This window comes from Schistocerca nitens, chromosome 2, assembly GCF_023898315.1.
Source record: "Schistocerca nitens isolate TAMUIC-IGC-003100 chromosome 2, iqSchNite1.1, whole genome shotgun sequence".
Classification (NCBI taxonomy): Eukaryota; Metazoa; Arthropoda; class Insecta; order Orthoptera; family Acrididae; genus Schistocerca; species Schistocerca nitens.
This window is the reverse complement of record NC_064615.1, coordinates 642,184,443-642,211,688: the sequence shown is the minus strand read 5'-3', so window position 1 is coordinate 642,211,688 and position 27,246 is coordinate 642,184,443. Positions and strand designations below refer to the sequence as shown.

The window sequence follows — 27,246 nt, the reverse complement described above, 5'->3', positions numbered from 1 at the left end:
TCTTCATAAATGAATTAGAAAATAAGTTTTTCGAACAAAATCCTAATGTATGCAAAAAATTATCTATTACATGATAGAATCTTCTCGGGATGACAGCTGAGTCAATGCGTCGTTCTCCAGCAACATTTCAACAAGTTTCTTACTAGCCATCTTCAGGTGAAGTGTTGGGTTCACATCTGATCCAGGTCCTTATAGCCACTGAACCATGGGCTTTTCTGCATCCTCGGCGCCGACCAGGCCAATCAGGCGTGAGCGGAAATGGCGCAGCATGTTGGGAGGGTGCTGCAGGCGCCAAGTCCTGATGTCTCATTTCCATGTGGCCTGTTTATTTCATTCACTGCCACAAACAAGCCTCCGTCGGTGCGCCCTCGATGTATTGTTGCTAATGTTGTGTTCCACGCGGAGCTGAGTTGGAAGCCGCTATCAAGGTTCACCAGGTTATCACTGACTCTTACATTATGTGATCAAAAGTATCTGGACACCCCCAAAAACATATGTTTTTCATATTAGGTGCATTGTCCTGCCACCTACTGCTAGGTACTCCATATCAGCGACCTCAGTAGTCATTAGACATCGTGAGAGAGCAGAATGGGACAATCCATGGAACTCCCGGACTTCGAAAGTGGTCAGGTGATTGGGTGTCACTTGTGTCATATGTCTGTATGCAAGACTTTCACACTCCTAAACATCTCTAGGCCCACTGTTTCCAATGTGACAGTGAAGTGGAAATGTGAAGGGACATGTACAGCACAAAAGCATACAGGGCAACCTCGTCTGTACACTGACAGAGGCCACCGACAGTTGAAGAGGGTTGTAATGCATAATAGGTAGACAAGTATCCAGATCATCACATAAAAATTCCAAACTGCATCAGGATCCACTGGAAGTCCTATGACAGTTAGGCAGGAGGTGAGAAAACTTGGATTTCATGGTCGAGTGGCTGCTCATAATCCACACATCATGCCGGTAAATACCAAATGATTCCTTGCTTGGTGTAAGGAATGTGAACATCGGACTATTGAACAGTGGAAAAACATTGTGTGGAGTGATGAATCACGGTACACAATGTGGCGATCCGATGGCATGGTGTGGATATGGCGAATGCTTGGTGAACATTATCTGCCAATGTGTGTAGTGCCAACAGTAAAATTCGGAGGGCCGGCCGCTGTGGTCAAGCAGTTCCAGGCACTCCAGTCCAGAACCACGCGGCTCCTGCAGTCGCAGGTTCAAATCCTGCCTTGAGCATGGATGTGTGTGATGTCCTTAGGTTAGTTAGGTTTACTTAGTTCTAAGTCTAGGGGACTGATGACTCAGATGTTAAGTCCCATAGTGCTTAGAGCCATTTGAACCATTTGAAAATTTGGAGTGGCATGGTGGTGTTTTTCATGGAGGGGTCTTGCACCCCTAGTTGTCTTGCATGGCACTATCACAGCACAGGCCTACAGTGATGTTTTAAGGACCTTCTTGCTTCCCACAGCAATTCGGGGATGGCGATTGCATCCTTCAACACAATCGAGCACCTGTTCATAATGCACGGCCTGTAGCAGAGTGGTTACATGACAATAACATCCCTGTAATGGACTAGCCTGCACAGAGTCCTGACTTGAATCCTACAGAACACCCTTGGGATGTTTTGGAACGCCGATTTCATGCCAGACCTCACGGCTGACATTAATACCTCTCCTCAGTGCAGCAATCCATGAAGAATGGGTTGCCATTCTCCAAGAAACCTTCCAGCACCTAACTGAATGCATGCCTCTGAGAGTGGAAGCTGTCATCAAGGCTAAGGATGAGCCAACACCATAATGAATTTCAGCATTACTGATGGAGGGCGCCATGAACTATTAAGTCATATTCACCCACGTGTCCTGATACTTTTGACCACATAGTGTATCTCCATTGTCTCTTTAATAACAGAGTCCCTAAAATCTTTCACTCTACACAACATTTTGGTTTGCTCAGACTGAAAAGCGTGTTCTTCACTGAGGTTCTGCTCTGTTACCACTGATTTATCCTTTTGTCTGAGGCGAACGCTTCTCACATGTTCAGAAATGCATTGTGTGATGCTATGCTGTGTCTGTCCGATATATTGTTTTCCACATTCACAGGAAACCTGGTGTTCTTAGACCCAAGTTGTCATTCATTGAGCCCAGCATATTGCTGATTTTTGTTGGAGGATGTAAGATGGTTTCCATCTTGTTTTTCTCCATATCCTGGCAATCTTTGCTGTGGGCGGCCCTGCGTATGGGAGGCCTGGCATTCTTCCCATATGCATAACTGCCCACGTCAAAGGTTGCCAGCATATTGGAGAAGAATGAGATAAAAACCTTCTTCAGTCCTCCAACAAAAATCAGGAATATGCTCAGCTCAATGATGGATAACTTGGGTCTAAGAACACCTGGTGTCTACAGCATTTCCTGTGAATGTGGAAAACAATATATCAGACAAATGCAGCATTGCATCATACAATGCATCTCTGAACATGTGAGAAGTGCTCACCTTGGACAAGAGGATAAATCAGCTGTAGCGGAGCACAGCCTAAGTAAGAATGCATGTTTCAATTTGAGCAAACCAAGATGCTGTGAAGAGCAAAAGATTTCTGGGACTATTATTAAGAAGCAGTGGAGATATGAGTCAGTGATAAGCTGGTCAACCAGGATAGCAGCTTCCAACTTAGCACTGTGTGGAACACAGCATTAGCAAGAATACGATGAGAGGCAGGTTGGTGGCTACGGATGGAATAAACAGGTGGCACCGAGATGAGATGCCGGGAACCAGTGCCCGCGTCTCCCCCCCCCCCCCCCCCCCACCACATGCTGATTCCAATCACACCTGATTGGCCCTACCAGCAACAAGGATGCAAGGGAAGCCCGTGATACAGCAGCTATAAAGACCTGGACGGGGCGTGAACCTGACACTTTGCCTGAAGATGGCAAGTAAGAAACTTGCTGAAACGTTGCCAGAGAATGGTGCATTGACTCAGCTGTCAACCCAAGAAGATTTTATAATCGAGGTACACCATGAAAGCCTGCATTCTTATATATTACACACATTATGTAGATGACAGAATGCTAAGACTACCACTCACCCATAATAACAAAGCAAAAGAATTAAATGTGATTAAACAAGTAGCCAGGACAAACAGATATTAGGACTGTGATGTAACAAAACTATATAACAAGCTGAAGTAAAAAATATGTGACAAGGACACAATAAATATGGAGGCATGAGGTTTATTGCAATGTTATACAATGGCACATTTTGTGGCTGAATTGCACAAGCCTTCAGAAAAACTTAGGTATAAAATGGATTTCAAATGAAAGGTACAGTTGGTTCCAGGCTGATCCATGAAACTGGTAGCAACAGCAACAAATATTTAGAAACTGGTGGCTACATGATCAGCTGACAAGACTATGAAATGTTTTGTATTGATCACACAGAAAGGAATTTCAAGGCTCATTTTAGAGAACATAGTGTTCAAAAGAAATAAATTGATAAACCTTTAACTCTACTAACCAGTAAAAATGTTATTCCCTAAAACCAGAACACATAGGACCAAGTCCCAGCAGAAATAACATTAATATAAAACAGAATGATACAATCAAACAGGAACTATTAACCTACAGTGATGCTTTAAAAGATAACAATTTCATTCAACTCCCTGTACATCAAATAGTATAAGACATTGCAACACCAAAACAAATCTCAATGGGTCCTTGCCCGTAACTGAGGTTGTGAAAGAAATTTCTAGTATTTATGAATAAAAAAATTTTTAATTGTTAACAGATTCTAATAGGTGACCACATAATGTCAGCTTTAACTATCTTTCAGTAGTATATTACAAGAGATAATAGAATCACATAGCTTCCAACCTAAGAACGATATGCTGTCATCATAAAATAACTACTGATCACTGGTAACTGTTTTCAATAACACTACGTAAGAGCAAAGCAGTAAAATAAAGTACGCTTAAGCCCAGAAAATTCTTGTACCACTACACCAGGATATCCAGCTCAATTAAACATTACAAGATCAGTGCCAGAATAGACAAACCCACTGCAAGTTGCTTGCAATTACAAAAAAATCCTGTGGTAGCACAGAAAACTAATGCACAGAGTATTATCAGCCTTCTACAACTAACAGAGAAGTGAAATTAGTTAATTAAAAAAAACACACTTCCATATGTTTGCCTTATTAGCAGCTGCACCATGCACAATTAATAAAACACAGTAAGCCAAAAACAATTCTTTCACAAATGTGAAATTTGTGATATATCAACCCTTCCAAAACATTTTCTTCTGCAATTTCAACCTTTAATGGAGGAATATGCAAGCAGCCACTTGAACAGAGCATGAGCTGATATTAACATTAGCAATTAAAGCCTTAAAAGGCTCACAAGGACACAAATTTAAAACTACCGAAGCAGCACAGGCATTGTATAACATGTCTAATGAGCTGTGATGCCAACAGTGTCTCCCAAAGTTCAAAGTTTGAGCTCATTGTAGAAATAGCCATCCAACTTTGCTGATGAAGGCCTCACACTTCACAGGATGTCCACGCACGGCATCTCATCAAAATATGCCAGACCTTATTCCCAAAGTCAGTACAGAAACAGGGATTGACAATCATGATGTCATTCAACTACAGTTGTTGTTGTTGTTGTTGTGGTCTTCAGTCCTGAGACTGGTTTGATGCAGCTCTCCATGCTACTCTATTCTGTGCAAGCTTCTTCATCTCCCAGTACCTACTGCAACCTACATCCTTCTGAATCTGCTTAGTGTATGCATCTCTTGGTCTCCCCCTACGATTTTTACCCTCCACGCTGCCCTCCAATACTAAATTGGTGATTCCTTGATGCCTCAGAACATGTCCTACCAACCGATCCCTTCTTCTGGTCAAGTTGTGCCACAAACTCCTCTTCTCCCCAATCCTATTCAGTACCTCCTCATTAGTTATGTGATCTACCCATCTAATCTTCAGCATTCTTCTGTAGCACCACATTTCGAAAGCTTCTATTCTCTTCTTGTCCAAACTATTTATCGTCCATGTTTCACTTCCATACATGGCTACACTCCATACAAATACTTTCAGAAAAGACTTCCTGACAGTTAAATCTATACTCGATGTTAACAAATTTCTCTTCTTCAGAAACGCTTTCCTTGCCATTGCCAGTCTACATTTTATATCCTCTCTACTTCGACCATCATCAGTTATTTTGCTCCCCAAATAGCAAAACTCCTTTACTACTTTAAGTGTCTCATTTCCTAATCTAGTACCCTCAACATCACCCGACTTAATTCGACTACATTCCATTATCCTCGTTTTGCTTTTGTTGATGTTCATCTTATAACCTCCCTTCAAGACACCATTCATTCCGTTCAGCTGCTCTTCCAAGTCCTTTGCTGTCTCTGACGGAATTACAATGTCATCGGCGAACCTCAATGTTTTTATTTCTTCTCCATGGATTTTAATACCTACTCCGAATTTTTCTTTTGTTTCCTTTACTGCTTGCTCAATATACAGATTGAATAACATCGGGGAGAGGCTACAACCCTGTCTTACTCCCTTCCCAACCACTGCTTCCCTTTCATGTCCCTCGACTCTTATAACTGCCATCTGGTTTCTGTACAAATTGTAAATAGCCTTTCGCTCCCTGTATTTTACCCCTGCCACCTTTAGAATTTGAAAGAGAGTATTCCAGTCAACATTGTCAAAAGCTTTCTCTAAGTCTACAAATGCTAGAAACGTAGGTTTGAATTTCCTTAATCTTTCTTCTAAGATAAGTCGTAAGGTCAGTATTGCCTCACGTGTTCCAGTATTTCTACGGAATCCAAACTGATCTTCCCCGAGGTCGGCTTCTACTAGTTTTTCCATTCATCTGTAAAGAATTCGTGTTAGTATTTTGCAGCTGTGGCTTATTAAACTGATTGTTCGGTAATTCTCACATCTGTCAACACCTGCTTTCTTTGGGATTGGAATTCTTATATTCTTCTTGAAGTCTGAGGGTATTTCGCCTGTTTCATACATCTTGCTCACCAGATGGTAGAGTTTTGTCAGTACTGGCTCTCCCAAGGCCGTCAGTAGTTCCAATGGAATGTTGTCTACTCCAGGGGCCTTGTTTCGACTCAGGTCTTTCAGTGCTCTGTCAAACTCTTCACGCAGTATCGTATCTCCCATTTCATCTTCATCTACATCCTCTTCCATTTCCATAATATTGTCATCAAGTACATCGCCCTTGTATAGACCCTCTATATACTTCTTCCACCTTTCTGCTTTCCCTTCTTTGCTTAGAACTGGGTTTCCATCTGAGCTCTTGATGTTCATACAAGTAGTTCTCTTATCTCCAAAGGTCTCTTTAATTTTCCTGTAGGCAGTATCTATCTTACCCCTAGTGAGATAAGCCTCTACATCCTTACATTTGTCCTCTAGCTATCCCTGCTTAGCCATTTTGCACTTCCTGTCGATCTCATTTTTGAGACGTTTGTATTCCTTTTTGGCTGCTTCATTTACTGCATTTTTATATTTTCTCCTTTCATCAATTAAATTCAATGTTTCTTCTGTTACCCAAGGATTTCTACTAGCCCTCGTCTTTTTACCTACTTGATCCTCTGCTGCCTTCACTACTTCATCCCTCAAAGCTACCCATTCTTCTTCTACTGTATTTCTTTCCCCCATTCCTGTCAATTGTTCCCTTATGCTCTCCCTGAAACTCTGTACAACCTCTGGTTCTTTCAGTTTATCCAGGTCCCATCTCCTTAAATTCCCACCTTTTTGCAGTTTCTTCAGTTTTAATCTACAGGTCATAACCAATAGATTGTGGTCAGAGTCCACATCTACCCCTGGAAATGTCTTACAATTTAAAACCTGGTTCCTAAATCTCTGTCTTACCATTATATAATCTATCTGATACCTTTTAGTATCTCCAGGGTTCTTCCATGTATACAACCTTCTATCATGATTCTTAAACCAAGTGTTAGCTATGATTAAGTTGTGCTCTGTGCAAAATTCTACCAGGCGGCTTCCTCTTTCATTTCTTAGCCCCAATCCATATTCACCTACTATGTTTCTTTCTCTCCCTTTTCCTACTACCGAATTCCAGTCACCCATGACTATTAAATTTTCGTCTCCCTTCACTATCTGAATAATTTCTTTTATTTCATCATACATTTCTTCAATTTCTTCGTCATTTGCAGAGCTAGTTGGCATATAAACTTGTACTACTGTAGTAGGCGTGGGCTTCGTGTCTATCTTGGCCACAATAATGCGTTCACTATGCTGTTTGTAGTAGCTTACCCGGATTCCTATTTTTTTTATTCATTATTAAACCTACTCCTGCATTACCCCTATTTTATTTTGTATTTATAACCCTGTATCCACCTGACCAAAAGTCTTGTTCCTCCTGCCACCGAACTTCACTAATTCCCACTATATCTAACTTTAACCTATCCATTTCCCTTTTTAAATTTTCTAACCTACCTGCCCAATTAAGGGATCTGACATTCTACGCTCCAATCCGTAGAACGCCTGTTTTCTTTCTCCTGATAACGACGTCCTCTTGAGTAGTCCCCACCCGGAGATCCGAATGGGGGACTATTTTACCTCCGGAATATTTTACCCAAGAGGACGCCATCATCATTTATCCATACAGTAAAGCTGCATGCCCTCGGGAAAAATTATGGCCATAGTTTCCCCTTGCTTTCAGCCGTTCGCAGTACCAGCACAGTAAGGCTGTTTTGGTTAATGTTACAAGGCCAGATAAGTCAATCATCCAGACTGTTGCCCCTGCAACTACTGAAAAGGCTGCTGCCCCTCTTCAGGAACCACACGTTTGTCTGGCCTCTCAACAGATACCCCTCCGTTGTGGTTGTACCTACGGTACGGCTATCTGTATCGCTGAGGCACGCAAGCCTCCCCACCAACGGCAAGGTCCATGGTTCATGGGGGGGGGGGGGGGGGGGGGCAACTACAGTTATGAAAGTTGATAAATCAATCAAGAAGACTAGGAGAGTGTTTCTGCTAGACAGAGCAGACAGGCACTTGTTAGTATCTCATTTATTTATACAGTTAACTGACATCAGCTAGTTCCGGTAAGAATGATGTAGAGGAATTATTTAAGCAGACCATAAATCATGGTCTGGAGAGTTATGTGCCTAGTACGTGGAGAAATGATGGAAAGGACCCACCACGATTTAATAATGAAATTCAGAAGATACTGAGGAAACAGAGACTGTTGACTCACAATTCAAATGAGAATGTACAAATAATGGCAAGGAAAGGTTAGTAGAGCTTTGTGCATATGTGAAAAGATCTGTGCATGAAGCAAACAACAATTACCACAGTAATATCTTAGTAAAAGATATGGCAGAGACCCTGAGAAAATTCTGGTCACATGAAAATTGCTAAGCCATCTCCTTCCCTCTTTCCTGATGAGGCAACAGTTTGTTGCGAAAGCTTGAATTTTGTGTGTATATTTGTGTTTGTTTGTGTGTCTATCGACCTGCCAGCGCTTTTGTTTGGTAAGTCTCATCATCTTTCTTTTTAGATATAATGAAAATAATCAATTATTGATAACATAATGTAAATGGATAGATAAAAAATCTACTCAGCAAGTGGCGACAGTGGAACACACACACAAAAGGACTTAACTTTTACAAACTTTTGGAGCCAGTGACTCGTCCTTCTGGCAGAAGAGTTGAAGGGGAAGGAAGAGGGTTGAAGGAAAAGGACTGGAGAGGTTTTGAGAAAGGGATACAGTTCATAAAATTCACCCAGAACCCCAGGTCACGGGAGATTTACCAGATGGGATGAGAAGGAAAGGCTGACTGTTGGGAAACTCAAAATGATATGCCACATGACCCCCTTCCCATTTGAAACAAGTAACTCAAATACAAGAAGGTGGATTTCAAGATAACTGCTCTTGTCGCCATAGCTCCTGTAAGTTGCATCCCCACCTACAGACACTCCATACCAGATGCCACTATGATTGTTCAAGCCGTTTGACTTTTATAGGGGTTTATCTGGACTTTTGGCTCACCCTGTATATAATCCGAAATGGGGGTTCCAGGTGGATTCATCCCATCTGTTATGTAATGTTTTTATACTCCCAAAAATATCCATAGGTTTTTGCTAATTTTCATCTTATTTTCAACAGGAAAGTGGTGGTAATATAATACACTTTTTTGTTTAAAGCAAAATACTAAATTCGAAATGTGGCTGTTCCATCAAAAATGTCACCAGTGTTAGTCTGTACATCTGTTATAAAGGATCAATAACAATTCTGATGAAAAATGAACATGTGCAATAATTAAAATAGATTTTTTAACTTCCTGCAAATTATGGGCATTTTTAAGTGGGGTGGTAATATGAAACGCACATTGTCAGTTTACATTTTTATTAAATTATATTTCGACCTCACATGGAAGAAAATCATTTATTACAATGTAAATCTGTAGTAAAGCTGGTTTCATGAGCTACAAACCACAATTACAATTTAAAATTTCTTCATGAACAAAAATCACAAATGAACACACCAATCTCACGTCCTCTGCACTACCATATGAGCCCATTACTGACACACAGTATACTGAACACAAAGTTTCCAGATTTCAATTTCTTTAAATGCCTTGTCAAAAAGCAGACAGTATGGATGATCATTTTCAGGAACCTCTTTCCCAACAGGTTCCATTGTGTTTGAACCACCAGAAGATAGGCTTTCTATTTCCTCTTCCTAGACAGAACTTCCATCTTCATTTCTTTTTCTTGTCAAAAGTCTTTGTTTCTTAAGAAAAATCATCTCTTTTGTAGAACTATTTGATGTCCTGCTGGTTCCTGGTTGATCATGGTGACCTTTCTTAGTCCTATAAGAGGAAGTTATCTGAGCTGATGCCTTCCTCTGCAGTACATTTGTTCACTTTGTTTCTTGTCTATGCAAAACTTTAACACATTTTTATAAAGTGAACTGGTTAGGACAATACCCAAAAGTGCTTTCTGATCTCTGTTTGATGTCTTCTGTTTTGCACTTGGGACTGGAGAGATGTGTTGTGGCTTGACATAACCTACGTATGTTAATGGGCACACTGTCCACTCTTCCACTTGCCCTTTATCACCTTTCTTTGAATCACACCCCAATTTCAGTTCCAGAAGTTTCACAATGTCAGCAACCCATTCTGCTTCATGTTCAGCTACAGTGAAATCAGGTTCAGTAAAAACACCTTTGTTCAGTGGTTACATGCTGGTACATTTGAATATATTGACTGTTATTGCATCACTTTGGACTCTGAGGTATGGCCTTCCGAACTTCTCTGCAATATCATCCTACCTCTTCTTAGAGCCTGTCTGATCTCTTCACTATAATATGCTTTCAGGTGCCATGGAAGTCCCATTGAGGGGTTGCAGTCTATGTGTAGTACTAAGTGGCAAGGAGAGGATGGTCACACTATTATTTTTGCTTTTATTATGGCACCTATATTCCAGGTATGAGAATAAGATCCATCCAATTTGAGCAATACTGGGGATTAAGCTGTATGTTTTTTATGTTAAACAAAATGGGTATTCAGTGAATAGATAGGACTGTACCCTGCCTGAAGATGACATTTTCCATGGCTCCGTGAAGTGCACCTTTCATCAATCTGTCTATCCCATTGATGCATTGGAAAATCATCACAGGAGGCATGAAGTTGCCACCTGCACTCATGCATATGATGTTCATTGCCAGACGTCTTCTCTCTGCAGCAGTGAGGGCTCCTATCTGTTTCCTCTCATTCATGCCACAGGACGTGGAGTTTCTGTTTGCACAACACTAAGACCAGACTTGTCAACATTGAAGATGCAGTCAGAGGAATAACAATATTTAGTGTATTCAGCTTCCAGAAGATCAAAAAGGCTCATGACTCTCTCTCAGTTAAAGTTGATATCTCGAGAAGTGATGTTCCTTCAGGCTGTCGTACTGAAAGATGATTCTTGTGTCTACTCATGTTGTGATCGAACCATGCCATTCCATTAATATCATCACTGAATGGATTGCCGATTCCATGTCTTACTGCCAGCTGATAAGCCATTTGCCTTATGTCATTATTTGTGAGTCCATAAAACCTCTTTTCCATCAACAGACAATACTAAATAAGGTCTTTTTCATTTTCTTGGGGAAGAACAAGTTTTCAATTTAATTTTTCAGGCATTAAAGCATTTACATCTATATCCTTTCTAGCCATCTTTCTAAAGAGTGTAGATTTTGATATATTGAAACATCTTATTGCCTCATTCAGAGATTTAATTTTATCCATGGCAGCCAATATTCCTTGAACCATATCCTCAGGGCACCATTTCTGTTGCATTCCCATTTTTTCATACTATAACCTGCTTTTGGCACAGTGACACCAACAAAACAAAAGAGGGTGTAATATGGAACAACATGTTTCATATTTCCACCCTACACCACTTTTGAAACTAACCAATGAAACTAGACTTTCAATAAATAATTTAAGTAACTAAAATTATCATTTGCTAAATTTTAAAGTAGAAACAGTATTCTAACTTGTAAATGAAGGTAGCAGGAAAATATTTGAATTTAACACTGCAAAAACTTTTGGAGGTTGGAAAACAAAGTGCATCCACTTATAGCCATAAACAATGTGATACTGATCTCTGCTGCCTCTAGTGGAGGAAACAGAACATTATGCTAGTGATAATTGAAGCTGCTACCAGATGACATAAGTAGTCTGCAAATACTATAGTGTTTCATATTACAACTCTGTTTCAAAATACCACTACCTCCCTTACATTTATCTGTTAATAGATTATCTAAAAACTGCAATAAGTTCTTATTTAGACTAAATTTTACTGGAATTTCTTATTCAGATTCTCATTAAAGAGTGTTCCAATTCCAACAAACAGTAGTTCTGCATTCAGGCTGACTAGGTCACAATCGTAAAAGACAAACATCAGGCAAGGAATGACTTTTATGCTCATATGATGCATTTCGGCCTTTATCTATCATTAAATATCCAGGAGAATTTGCTGCAAATTTATATTTGTTTCCAGTTGTACATGAGACTACTCAACAGTGTCATTATGTCTACATCTGGCAAGGCTGCTGCAACAGAGATACAGCATCTCTGGCTGACCAATCATGTTAGACCAGCTAGCCAGCTTGTGGTGGATTCAGGGTGGTTTTCTCCAGAGAATACACCAACATGTTGAGAACTATATTTTATTGCACATGATGGCAGAACAACACACACAGAACTGAACTTTAACATCGCGGGAAGCAAAGAAGTCTGAGATGAAATACAATACAAAGATGGTTTGTTTATGTATCGATATTTCTGGTGACAAGTTTATCGGTGTCACATAGCCCCCCCACCAGTACGGAGTACTGTTGAGAGACCGGAGGAGGGGTAACTTTGGTGTCAGGTGGAGCTGTGTGAGGTAGACGAATGATAGTAAGCTCGACAGAGTCCTCAGGTAGTGGTGTTGGAAGTCGTCAAGCTGCGAGGGTTGGCTAGTTGACGTGGAAATCATGGAAGCGAGCTGGTCGTCGTACAGGCTGTGTGTGTCAAGAGGAGGCGGGCCTGTATGGACCAATCACGATGATGTTGGCCAAAAGTGTTGCGAATGCCCAGAGCGTTTCTCGGTCGACGTCAGGCGGCAGAGGGAAACACTTAATTAAGTGGCATGGTATCACAGAATTATCACTGGAAACACTGGGAGATGAGAAACACACGATACATAGCAAATTGTCCCTGAGTATTATAGAAATTTCGTGAATGATGTCAGAGGGCACAGGGACTGTCACTTCAAGTGAGGGTGTGTTGACCAGGGGAGTGGGGGGAGAAAAACCTCAACACGGTGAGGCAGGCGAGAGCGGGGACATGCTCGACACAGGTAGCGGTGAGCAGTTCATGGTTGTGGGTTGTGAGCTCAATCGAAAGAGTGTGGTTGGTGGGGAGCTCAGCAACGAGCTCGACGAGGAGTTCTGAGATGCACACGACGATGAGTGATCGCTCGAGGGAGGGAGCAAAGATGGAGCGTCATTTGGGAGTAGGAGTAGTGGAGCGCTCATGTCATCTACATCTACATCTACATCTACATCTACATCTACATCTACATACATACTCCGCAAGCCACATGACGGTGTGTGGCGGAGGGTACCCTGAGTACCTCTATTGGTTCTCCCTTCTATTCCAGTCTCTTATTGTTCGTGGAAAAAAGGATTGTCGGTATGCTTCTGTGTGGGCTCTAATCTCTCTGATTTTATCCTCATGGTCTCTTCGTGAGATATACGTAGGAGGGAACAATATACTGCTTGACTCTTTGGTGAAGGTATGTTCTCGAAACTTTAACAAAAGCCCGTACCGAGCTACTGAGCGTCTCTCCTGCAGAGTCTTCCACTGGAGTTTATCTATCATCTCCGTAACGCTTTCGCGATTACTAAATGATTCTGTAATGAAGCGTGCTGCTCTCTGTTGGATCTTCTCTATCTCTTCTATCAACCCTATCTGGTACAGATCCCACACTGCTGAGCAGTATTCAAGCAGTGGGCGAACAAGCGTACTGTAAACTACTTCCTTTGTTTTCAGATTGCATTTCCTTAGGATTCTTCCAATGAATCTCAGTCTGGCATCTGCTTTACCAACGATCAACTTTATATGATCATTCCATTTTAAATCACTCCTAATGCGTACTCCCTGATTATTTATGGAATTAACTGCTTCCAGTTGCTGACCTGCTATTTTGTAGCTAAATGATAAGGGATCTATCTTTCTATGTATTCGCAGCACATTACACTTGTCTACATTAAGATTCAATTGCCATTCCCTGCACCATGCGTCAATTCACTGCAGATCCTCCTGCATTTCAGTACAATTTTCCATTGTTACAACTTCTCGATACACCACAGCATCATCTACAAAAAGCCTCAGTGAACTTCCGATGTCATCCACACGGTCATTTATGTATATTGTGAATAGCAACGGTCCTATGACACTCCCCTGCGGCACACCTAAAATCACTCTTACTTCGGAAGACTTCTCTCCATTGAGAATGACATGCTGCGTTCTGCTATCTAGGAACTCTTCAATCCAATCACACAATTGGTCTGATAGTCCATATGCTCTTACTTTGTTCATTAAACGACTGTGGGGAACTGTATCGAATGCCTTGTGGAAGTCAAGAAACACAGCATCTACCTGTGAACCCGTGTCTATGGCCCTCTGAGTCTCGTGGACGAATAGGGCGAGCTGGGTTTCACACGACCGTCTTTTTTGAAACCCATGCTGATTCCTACACAGTAGATTTCTAGTCTCCAGAAAAGTAATTATACTCTAACATAATACATGTTCCAAAATTCTACAACTTATCGACGTTAGAGATATAGGTCTATAGTTCTGCACATCTGTTCAACGTCTCTTCTTGAAAACGGGGATGACGTGTGCCGTTTTCCAATCCTTTGGAACGCTACGTTCTTCTAGAGACCTACGGTACACCGCTGCAAGAAGGGGGGCAAGTTCCTTCGCGTACTCTGTGTAAAATCGAACTGGTATCCCATCAGGTCCAGCGGCCTTTCCTTTTTGAGCAATTTTAATTGTTTCTCTATCCCTCTGTCATCTATCTCGATTTCTACCATTTTCTCATCTGTGCGACAATCTAGAGAAGGAACTACAGTGCAGTCTTCCTCTGTGAAACAGCTTTGGAAAAAGACATTTAGTATTTCGGCATTAGTCTGTCATCCTCTGTTTCAGTACCATTTTGGTCACAGAGTGTCCGGACATTTTGTTTTGATCCACCTACTGCTGTGACATAAGACCAGAATTCCTTAGGATTTTCTGCCAAGTCAGTGCATAGAACTTTACTTTCGAATTCATTGAACGCCTCTTGCATAGCCCTCCTCACACTACATTTCGCTTCATGTAATTTTTGTTCAGTTGATGGCGTAGATACGGGCTCGACATGAGCTGGTTTGAGTCTGTTCAGCAACACAGTGACGGGGGAATTTTTTATCAGGATGTCAAATGTGTTCGTGGATCATCGAAGCACACGATAAGGGCCAGAGTATGGGGGCTGGAGAGGTGCTCGGACAGAGTCGTCCTGGAGCATGACAAAATTATAGTCGGAGAAAGGGAAGTGGGTACATAGGCCGTCGGAGGTGTGTGAGCGGATTGTGGGAGGGGGGGAGGGGGAGGGGGGAATCAGCAGGCTGGTGAAGTGGGATTTCAATGAACGAGGGTAGGTGTGAAAGTGAGTGACAGGCAGGAGGACAGACGAGTTCTGGGAGGACCAGGGTTTGTCCATATGCGTATTCTGCAACTGTCCCTTTGATGTCTTCCTTGTAGGTTGCATGAGCACTGAGCAGTACAAGCAGCAGGGCCTCCATCCATAAGGAGTCATGGCAGTGGAGGGCCGCCTTGAGGGTGAGGTGCCAGCGCCCGTCGAGGCCATTGCTTTGCAGATGGTAAGCAGTCGTGTGTATGTGTCGGATTCTGCAGATATGGCAAATGCCATTGAACAGGGCCGACTCGAACTGACGGCCCTAGTCAGTGGTAATGAGCGCGGGACAACCGAAATGTGATACCCATGACTCAATGAAATAACGAGTGACAGATTCTGCAGTAATGTTTGGAAGAGGGGTGGCTTCGACCCAATGCGTAGTACAATCAATGGTGTAAAGTATGTAGTGGAAACCATTGGAGACAGGAAGAGGGCCCACAATGTCGATGTGCACATTCTGAAATCGCCCAGGAGGAATAGGGAAGGTGCCGAGAGGTGGAGAGGTGCATTTGTGTACCTTGTTGCGTTGACACACAAGGCATTTGCGTGCCGACTGTTGCGAGTCTTTATTGACGTTTTGCCAAACGAAGTGCTCCGCGACTAGGCAGGCTGAAGCTCGAATGCCAGGGTGAGCCAAGTTGTGAAGAGCATTGAAAACAGCTTGACGGAGTGTGGCGGGGATAATGGGGCGGAGTGTGCCCGTGCTGACATTGCACCAGACTTTGCCGGAAATACCGCGAAAGGTGGTAAGGACAGGGTGTAGAGAAGAAGCTGGGTCGGAGATTAATTTCAGTGTATGTTCGTCAGAGGATTGGAGTTCAGGGAGAGCAGAAAGATCCAAAAGGGAAGATACAGTATCGACACGGGATTAAAATCAGCAACAATATTGTCAGCACCCTTTATGTGCCTGACATCGGTGGTGAATTGTAAAATGAAGTCGAAATAATGGAAGCAATGTGGGGGAGGGTCGGCCGGAGGGTTCATTATAGCTGCTGCCAAGAGTTTGTGGTCAGTGAGAACATAGAAGAGCGCCCCTCAACATCCACTCGAAAATGTTTGATCGCCTCGTACACAGTCAGCAGTTCACGATCGAACATGGAATATTTGCATTGGGCGTTATTGAGCTTTTGGGAGAAAAACTGTAGGGGCAAGGTCTGGCTGTCGACTGTCTGGCTGAGAACGGCGCCGATGGCAGAGTCACTGGCGTCTGTTGTTATGAAAAGTTGCACATCGGGGTGGGGATGCGCGATTGTGCAGCCTTCGGCGAGGAGTTTCTTGAGTTCCGAGAAAGAGTGTCATTTCTGGTGTCCACTGCACAGGCCAGGTTCCAGAGGTGTTTTTTCCTGCCAAAGCGTTTGTTAACGAGGCTTGGATTTCCGCGGCTTGGGGTAGGTGTTTTCGATAGCAGTTCACAGTGCCAAGAAAATGCCAAAGTTCTTTGAATGAAGAAGGTCTTGGTAGATCTAAGATGGACTGTACTTTCTCCGGTGGAGGTGAGATACCGTCAGCCGATACCCGGAAGCAAAGGAAGGTGACAGCAGGCTGTTGCAGTTGTAGTTTTTCGGGGTTGGTTTTGATGCTTGTGGCTTTCAAGATGTCTAGAACAGTCTGCACATGATGTATATTGTCCTCGACAGAGAAGCTGAAGACAAGTATGTCATCGAGGTAAGCAAAACAGAATATGAGGCTGAACAAAATCTCGTTAATAAAGCGTTGCCACATCTGTGTGGCAATTTTGAGTCCAAAAGGCATGAATTGGAATTGAAAGAGGCCTATGGGTGTGGTGATTTCTATTTTTTCAATATCCTCGGGGGCCATTGGAATTTGGTGGTAAGCCTGTTTACAGTCGATTATGGAAAAAACAGATGCGCCCAATAGCACGCTGGTGAAGTCGGCAATGTTTGGTACAGAGTAGTTGTCCATTATAGTTCTCGCATTCAAGCGATGGTAATCCCCGCACATGCGACAGGTCCCATCCTTTTTTGGGTGTCATATGGATGGGAGTGGACCAGCAGTTGGCGGAGGGTTCGATGACACTGGCATTTAAGAGCTCTGTGATTTGCTTTCTGAGATCACAAAGGCGCTTGTGGCAAAGTCTCCAGGGTTTACTACAAATGGGAGGACCCGGTGTGAGGCACAATCTGTGCATTGTTCTGTTAATAACCACTGCGATGTTGCCTGACGCAATGGAGGCTGTTTGTTTACTGCTTGTCTCATGTGATTCAGGTGGAGCAGGATTACTGCTTTTGCGAAGGAAGCCGAGGTGGCGTCATGTCCCAGGAGACAGCGCAAACTCCGGAATCGTGAAAGTTCGGCGGATTCATGAATCGTTAGTAGGCACAGCGGCCGTGGGTGCGGCCTGTGGCAGCACTGTCTCGGTCGAAGCATGTAAATTGCGTTCAGGCGTGAGTGCACTGTCTGTAGTCCATCGAGTTCACACGTTGGTGCACAGGAGCAGTGGTTTCACAGTTTGCAAGATCGTCCACTGGGGGCAGGCCAAACTGAAGTGAGGTGTGGTGCGCATGCACAGTGGTACACAAGTCAGAATCAACAACTGTGGTGTGAGGAGAGTGTGGCAATATGGAGCTGTCAGTACATGTGGCGACAGCGGTACGGGGGCCTAGTTTACACAAGTCTGTGTACGACATTGTGGTGACAGCACAGTTGATAGAGGTGACGGATGAGGAGCACACGGAAGTAGGATTGTCTGTACAGTCGATGCACTTGCTAACCTTTATTTGTCCTTGTTGAAGTGTTTTTAATTTCTTGAAAGCGATGGAGAGCTCAAACTGTTTTCCATGGATCCGGCAGGCGAGCTCGAAATTTTCGTTGCGTAGGCGAGCGAACTGTTCTTGTTTGATGAAGCACTTGTGTGTAATTTCTTGCAGCGCAGTCAAAAGAGACGAGCATATGTGTACTAGTTGAGCACAAACAGATGCATCCAGGGAGCGAGGGCTCGATGGAGCACAGGGAAAGTGAGTGTTTGTCAGGTGATGAAACACAGTGTTGCAGACTGTGTCGGGGGAAAGTTTGTGGTGGCGCGAGAAATCAATACCTATGATAGGTTCGTCAATATCACAGACTAGGAAAGTCCACTTGAGCTTGTAGTTCGGAAAGAGCGTAACAGAGTGGGATGTCGAACCAAAGCACTGCAGTTTACTGGAGTTGACGGCTTGTAGTGACGTGTGGTGGGAACGAATGTTCTTGGATGCTAGAGACGTGGGCGGTAGGGACACATCAGCACCCGTGTCAATGAGGAACAGTTGTCCCGAAGACATGTCTGACATATAAGCGTCCACAAATGTTAGGACGTTCACGAACTGAGTGAAGCACTGCGAGGTGCCTGTCTTGTGTGCAGGAGGCGGCACCTGAACCTACCTGTGACCGGCATTTGGGAAACAGCAAGGCGCTCTGCAGTTCCTTGCTGCATCACCGAAACATTTGTGGAAGTAGCAGTAGGGGTAATGTGGATGTGCATCCTGCAGGGAGCCCATTGCCAAGGGGGAAGGACGAGGGTCCGTACCTGCCAAAGAGTTGACTGCAGGAGGGGGTGAGGCCATCGGCAGTGCCAGCGAGTGGTTACCGGTGTCCAAATTAACATGGTGTCCATGGTGTGCAGGGGGAGGGCGAAGCTGTTGGTGGGAGACGGGTTCAGTTTGCTGGGTGTGAAGCTCGCGTTGTAGTGCAGAATGAGCTCGGTCATCAGTGCGGATAAGTATGTCAGTTGCTTGATCTTCAAGGCAAGAGATGGCAGTTTGGACACAAAGAGGGATCCAGATTGACAAGAGTGTGTTATCAGGCACAGCCTGGTTGTTAACAAGGAGTCGGAGACAGCGCCACAGCTGTGATGGAGCCGAGTCGCTGAGTTGTTCCTCATAGATGAGCTGCTGGACCTCCTCAGTCAACGTCCGTGTAACACGTTCCAGTATCGCACTCTTGACATAAGTGTATACGTCTACCTGAGGAGGTGTGGTGACCAAATCATGAATCAAGTCAGCATGGTCATGGAGATGGTTCATTAGACAAATATACCGTGCGTGGCCATCAAGTGAATAATACTGAAAGATGTGCTCAACTAAGGCAAACCAGAATTCGGTGTTCTTGATGGAGAACACAGGCAGTTTCAGTAGTTTTGCGAGTGGTGGTGGCCTGGAAGCAGCCTGGGGTGAAGTGCGGAAGCAGATGTGAGATCCGAAGCGTGGGCAGCATTAGCATTCTTGAGCCTTCGCGGCACAGTCAGGGAGCTCGATGGAGCTGTGAACTGGTCCTGCGGTAGAGTGAAGGTGGCACATTGCGGTGGAGGATGATGTGTCACGTCGCGGAAGGCTGATGCGGATGAGGCACCGATTTGTGCCAAAAACGAATGCAGAAGCTCGACAGGAGCCAGCACAGAAGCGACAGGAGAGATGTGTTTCATGGAAGATGGCACATCGCAGATGGAAAACATGGAAGAGGCACCCAGCTGTGCCGAAAACGGTTGCAGAAGCTCGACTAGAGCCGGCGCGGATGCAACAGGTGAGAAATAATTCATGAACTGTGGGCACATGTTAACATGCTGATAGCTCGACAAGAGAGTTGAACTGTAATCACCTGTGTGGCAGGGAGGTGGCAGAGGTGTGGGCTGAACCGAAGCACCGTGTGTGTAGTGATGCCGAACATGGGGTGAAGGGTAAAAAGGTTCATTGTTCATAGTCACTCCACTCGAAATCATGTTCGGATAAGGTGAGAGCCATGGCACAGAGCACTGGGGCATAGTGGTAGAATATAGGGTGTCGTTAGGCCCACTAGACCACTTGTTGTTCATGTTGTAGGCTGATGTGCCGAAGTCAGAAGACACATATTGATGAGGGACAGAAGTAGCAGCGAGCATGGTCGGAAGCTGAGGTGAAAGGCCCATGAGCCTGGCAGAGCCAACCATGTGGCTGTAGTTAATATGGGGTTACATGGAGTAGGGTGTCGAGAATTGTTGCTCCAGCAGTGGAAAGTTGTCCAATGAAATATTAACGGAGTTCGACATTGGTACCGCACTGCATCGTGAGCCGTAAGTAGTGGTGGCACGGTTGGTGGAGGTAGGCACAAGAGGTGGTGGGAACAAAGGCGTTTGGCAACCAGAGTCATGCGTGTTCCTAACCTCACAGGCTCGAAAATATCGAGCAACACCAGGGGAGCCGTCGAAGGAGAGACACCGTGTTGCAATCCTGGTGGGTGTACATCACCAGCAACACGGTGCATATTTGTCACAAAATCGGGCGTTAGGCGTGGAGACAAAATCATTGTTTGAACACTGTTGTGGTAAAACACACAAAAAAAACTGGCACGGTCGTCGCGGGCACTGTCGGAAAGTGAAAACGAATAACGAAGAAACTCGGGGTCACCACTGTCGTGGATTCAGGGTGGTTTTCTCCAGAGAATACACCAACATGTTGAGAACTATATTTTATTGCACATCATGGCAGAACAACATACACGGAACTGAACTTTAACATCACGGGAAGCAAAGAAGTCAGAGATGAAATACAATACAAAGATGGTTTGTTTATGTATCGATATTTCTGGTGATGAGTTTATCGGCGCCACAATCTCGTTTAAGCCCAAGTGACCATGAGCTCACTCATTTTCTGCAAGTCAACCTAAGCCATGTTCTGGTCTTTTTCTTTTAAGCGACATTTTCCTATATGATGATGCTACACTTATGGATTCTGTCAGATAACAAATTGGGCTGCAATTACAGTTGTACTAGTCATCTACACCTTTGAGTGAGATTACTAAAATGAAGATACACTTTGGTGCGTAGAGACCGGTATACTTCTCCAGCCAAACAAACTAACTAATTATTGTCGTGGTTTGCATGCAAATGTGATAAATGATTGTTATAGAAGAACTAGAAGAGAGGGAGAGTGGGGGAGAGGGAGAGTGGAGAGAGAGAGAGAGAGAGAGAGAGAGAGAGAGAGAGAGAGAGAGAGAGAGAGGAGGAGGAGCAGGAGAAAAAGAAGAAGCCATCTTCAGCTCAAACACTGATTAGAATACCAAACTGTTTTACTGTATTGCTCCTAATGCAGGTAACACACCTTCGTCCCACTTGTTAATTAACTTATCCAGCCAGGAGACACACCATACGATGTGGAAACCAAACCCTGATGCAAGATATCATTTTTGACAAACATAAAGTAGAGGTGAAAGAAGAAATTAGTGACAGAAGCAATCCTAGGACTACTAGGAATCCATCCCCAAAATGACACAATAGTTAACTTGGCATAAAAGCAAACACTGTGTTGTGATCTTTGTCTCCAACACTGATGTCACAGAACATAAGACTACTGAATCTCTGTGTTTCTCTCACATATTAGTATTGTGTCTCCCATCTTTCAAATGAAATGTAAGTAAGTATTATAAATTGTAAAATTCAGTATGGAATAACAACAATATAATGAAAAGGATAGACTGCTGCTTATCATATAGAGGAGACAATGGGTTGCAGACAGGCACAACAAAAAGACTGCTCAATTCTAAGATTTCAGCCTAAAGGCTTTCTCCTGAAGTGGTAACACACACAGTTCACACAAGCACAAGTCACTTACACATGAGCACTAGCCTCTGGCCACTGAGACTATCAATGGCCAGAGACAGTAGTCATGAGTGTGTGAATCGCACTTGTGTGAATGTGTGTGTGGGTCCTCTCCTCTAGAAGACAGCCTTCTGACCAAAACTTCAAATTTGTAGCAGTCTTTGTGCCTATCTCCAACTCAACATCTCCCCTATATGGTGAGCAGTAATCTGTCCTTTCCATAATGTGATTGTTATCAATACACTGTACTTATAAGCAGTATCAAAATGTTTGCTCATTATATAGGCGTTACAGTTTATTCATGAAATGTTAATGCAGTTTACGATAACAAACCTGTTGCTATCAATAGTGGAGCAGCATGACACTCAGTGCAGATCCATGGATTTCCTCTAAGATCCAATAACCGCAGCTTTAACACAGCAGGGATTGCTGAACTTGGTATCTCTGACAAACCAGTGTAGGCCACAGATAAGTTACGAAGCTGCCGCTCCTCCTGAAAAATATCAAGTGATAAGCTTCAACCTGTTGATATTAACTGTGTATAACAAGAAACATATTTTATGTTTTGAGTTGGATTAAAAATACTAAAATAATTTTCTTCAAAGCAGTGTTAGAAACTTTTACATCCTTAGTCACTAGCATCCCGTTAATGTTATTCACTTCATTCCTTTGATCTGAACACATGATATAATTGTATATTAATGGTAATAAGGGACTATGTTACCGGAAAAATGTACTCAAGTGACTAAAAATAGCACTGCTCAGCAAGCCAATTAATAAAATAATTACAGTCTATAAACTGAAAGATCAACTTTGATGGTCACTAATCTTGATGTTTGGCATCTACAAGGGTTGACTGAAAAGTAATGCCTCCACCTTCATAACTCTTCAACAGTTGCCAGCATTGGTATGCGACAGGTACTAGCTTGTTCAGTAGCCTCTTCTCTACAGCTCCAGTTGGCGGGGAGCCTTAGCACTGAACAGTTTTGTTGTTACATTGTACAGTATGAAACCCTGCACAGACAGTCAGTCAATGCGATTTAAGCAACGTGCAGTCATTGATTTCTTGACAGCAGAAGGTTTTTTTTTTTGTTTTTTGTTTTTTTTAGGGCGCAAAACTGCTATGGTCATTAGCGCCATCACAGCAGAAGGTGTCACCTCAAAGGAGATTCATCAGAGAATGAAAGCTGTTTATGGTGATTGTGTTGATGTGAGTACTATGCGTAGTTGGGCGAGTAAGTTTAAAGATGTTGAGGTGGGATCATCTGATCTGCGTGACAAAGAGCTGGACGTCCTGCGACAGCAACCACCGAGTTTCACAAGAAAAATGTTGACAGTTTGATTCATGACAATCATTGTATCACTCAGAGAGAAACTGCAATCACAGTCGGCGTTTCACAAGATGTGTGGGTCATATTATTGCTTTGCTTGGCAAAACCACAAACTTCATGTGTCAGCACAGCAGAACTTCAGAGACTGAATTTCACCACCATTGGCATCCTCCATACAGTCCAGATTTAGCACTGTCTGACTTCCATCTGTTCCTGATAATGAAAGACAATCTGCGGGGACATCATTATGCTTCTGATGAAGACATTAAGAGAACTGTGAGACTGTGGTTGCAGAAACAGTGTGTTGACTTCTTCCATGACGGCTTCAGAAAACTTGTTCAGCGTTGGTAGAAATGTATCCCATTGGCTTGTGATTGTGTGGAAAAGTGAATATTGGTAATTAAATATCACATTCTAAGGATTATTTCTGCGTTTGATTTATTAAAATATTACCATCCAAACCCAATTAATGAAGGTGGAGGCATTACTTTTCATTCAACCCTCATACCATAGGACACAATTATACATTTTTGAGATCATTAGGTAGATGCTGTCAGGATCTGAACTGGCCAACTCTACTACGAGGCAAACAAGATTTAATGTTCACAACTACAGTTAAGAATAATTACCATTTTAATTTTAAATTATAGTCAGAAAATCACAGCTGTAAAAAACAATGATCACACTTTCAACACACAGGCATTTCCTTCTGTTATTCAGTATTTTAATGTATTTAATGAATCAAAAACAATCATATTTTGGGGTGGTAAATGTGATTGTGCTTTACCTGAGTTTCTGTATTCTTTTACTACTTATGACAATCATAAACACAGAAGGACCACTCTCAACTATCAAATATTGGTTGGTGTTGCATAAAAACACATAACAAATCAGAATATCACACTAGTTTCAAAGCTTTTGCTCTTTCTGCTATTACAAGTACAAAATTCAAATATAAGCACACACTCCTGCATGCATCCATGGCTGCAACAAGAAAATGGTACAAATAATGAAAAATATGTGCAAGTTTCTGGCTAACATATAAATCAGACTAGCTACACAATGTATGGAACATACTGTTCTACACTCAATGCAGTGCTGCATCAAACATTTGCAGTAAGTTAAAACAGTATACTGAAAATTAAACTCTACCCAGAGACCCGTCTTTTAAGTACAATGTGCTATCTATAGTGCTCTCCATATAGTCTGGTTTGGACCTTTCATTTGTCACTTATTTCTTTCCATACCATCCAAGATACTGAGAAGCTCTCTTGCTACACTGCTGTAGCAACAGCAGCAACAGTGCTGAGTGATATATAAGGAAGTATGGGACTCTTACCAGATTAGAGTAATAGAAGAAATAGACAAGATCCAATGACAAGTGGTGTCTTTCATCCTGAGATAGTTTATATGGCATGAGTGCATTAAGGAGATACTCAACAAATTCACTATCAGATGCTACAACAGGAGTGTTGTGCATCACAGAGGTTTACTATGAAAATTCCGTGAGAGTATGTTCCAGAAATAGTTGGACAACATCTACATGTACAGGTACATCTACATCTAATCTATATTCTGCAAACCACCATGAGGTGCATGGCAGAGTGCACATCCCACTGTACCACTTATTAGGGCTTCTTCCCATTCTATTAATGTATGGAGTGCAGGAAGAATGATTGAATGCCCCTGCATATGCAGTGATTATTCTATTTTTATCCTCATGATACGAATGTGTGATTTCAAAATTGAAGTAAGCCCACAATTTATTGATATTCCTTTTTAAAATCTGAACTGGTAAGGGCTGCATAAGTAGTTGCTTTCCAGGAACTTGCAACGTAGTTGCTTTCACAAGAACTTTTTATTTTTTATAGGCTTGAGATGGATCTGTACTTACTTACATCAATTCTACCAATTTTTTAAGCAGAGGAACCACAGCTACGACCATGGAAATTTTAGGGAATTAGCCCAACAGCAAAGAGCAGTTTATTAATCTAACAGTGAATACAACACATGATGACAGATTTATTTGAGAAGGTAATCAGATATGCCACCCAAACCACATGGGTCTGAGTTTGATTTCTGCTTATAATACTTCAAATTTCACTTTGTTTGACTAGATCAAGAAACAGTTCTATGGGGAATAACTAAGTCTAAATAGAGAGAGAACCCAGGAGCATCAATCTGAGAAGAAACTCGTTTATTCTGCAGAACCTCCTTACCAAATTTGGGAAGAAAGTTTGTTACCAGTGTTCCAGGTGCAGTCTGAGAGATCGCATTTAGCAGTTTCATTGGAACAGTTCAGATTTAATGTTAAAGGTTCCATTAATACCATACAAAAAATATATATTCAAATAAACTACACAAAATGAACATAAAATTACATGATAATATTCATGCTATGAAAACTCAAATATGATGCACTCCAAATTTTACTTTTTGCTATATTTTATTTATTATGCATTTAATAATAAAAACATAAAAAACTCCCACAAAACATTTTCAAAAATGAAAATTACACTAGTACTTTTTAGGTGTTTAGTTTCCTTCTTAGATGTTTCCTTTGCACCCCCTGGAAATTTTTGTGGAGATTTCACGTCAGATTGGCTTCTCACAACAATGGCAAATACAAGGTGTCTTTCTCTTCTTTTTTAGGTCACAGGTTTGCATTTTTCCAATCATTCTACAACAACTTCCACTCTTGGTTCTCCTATAACCAAAACACAGTCAAGGATGCACGGAGTATGTGATACTTGTTGACTCACTTTGTATCTATGGCGTCACCAATAAGTTTACAAGCTTCTTCAAAAATTAAAGTGTTTCACCTGAGGAACTGTGAAGGACGCATTCACCCCACTTATGTCCAAAAATAATGCCACTGCCCATTGCTGGAAGAGGCTTTGATGAGCACTGATATTTGTTTTGACCTAATGTATTTCTAGCAGACCCTCTAACTAAAGATTCAGTCTCCACACATCTGTCTTTATCACTTTGATCACCTGTTTCATTCAAGGAATTCACAGGTGGCAAAATAAATTTGTCTTTAGTTTCGCACCCTTCCAATACTGTATTATGTTCACTTTCGATTTCATTGTCTCTGTATGATCCAACATTGCTTCCTAAACTGTCCTCAGCCCATTTTAAAACAGTATCCTCAAAGTCAGGGTCCATTAAACATGAAGAGTAGACAAAGACCTGGCTACTGAATCTATAATGGTAAGTCCCATGTGACGTCTCAGAAACCACTAGAATGAAAGAAGCAGTAATAGTACAGGTCCATGTTCAATTCAAGTTGCTACTGACAATGGAAACCATGGCAACTTCAGCAAAGAACTAGACAACACTGTAATCTTCTACCCCGTTATTATGCATTAGCACCAGAGTAACAATAAATGCTAGCAGTCTGTGAGACCGGGGGTTAAATATTCACACACTTTTCTTCTTGTTTTCAACACTGTACCATTACCATGTCTTCTGAGTACTCAGCTGTTGTGGTCTGTGACAGGTTTTACAAATGGAGCAAAAACTTTCCCTTTAGTTGGTTCTTTTTCATTCGACCTTTTAGGGTATAGTGCCTTATTTATCTCTTTGTCAGAGTAGCCATTTCTTTGTGAGTCAGTTCTTCAATGATCGAGGTCATCATCCAAGTGCTATGGTTCACACATTCTTTTATCACAGTATTAGCATTATGCACAACACACTCTAAAATTTCTTATTACAAAAAAAGGTCAATCTTTAACTCCATTTCAGATTATATAATTTTGTTATTCAACACCCTTTGGTTTTGATGCAGTATAGTGCAGCTGAACACCTATTACCGATAGACAGTTATGCGAAATGGTCTGTTTTTCTGCATGACCTTTTATGTACATACCTAAAATGGTCAGGGCACACTACTCAGGCAAAAATAAATAAATGAAAAGCCCTCTCAAATGCAAATCACTTTGAAATTCTAGTTATCATATGCATGTTATATCCTCCCCTGTATATCCTACAAACTTCATGTTACATGAAAGCTTCCTGCACAGTGTTACTATCATCAAAAATAGTGGTGCATTGTGCATATTATAAAGCCGAAGCCATATTCTA

General features: G+C 42.3%; 1 protein-coding gene across 1 annotated transcript in view; it reads right to left on the bottom strand.

Moving 5' to 3' along the window:
* Positions 1-27,246, bottom strand: part of LOC126235225 (uncharacterized) — a 112,904-nt gene that overhangs the window by 20,601 nt on the left and 65,057 nt on the right. The window contains exon 3 of the mRNA XM_049943955.1: positions 22,163-22,322. Within this exon, the coding sequence (XP_049799912.1) occupies positions 22,163-22,322 (160 nt within the window). The remainder of the gene's footprint in view (positions 1-22,162; positions 22,323-27,246) is intronic.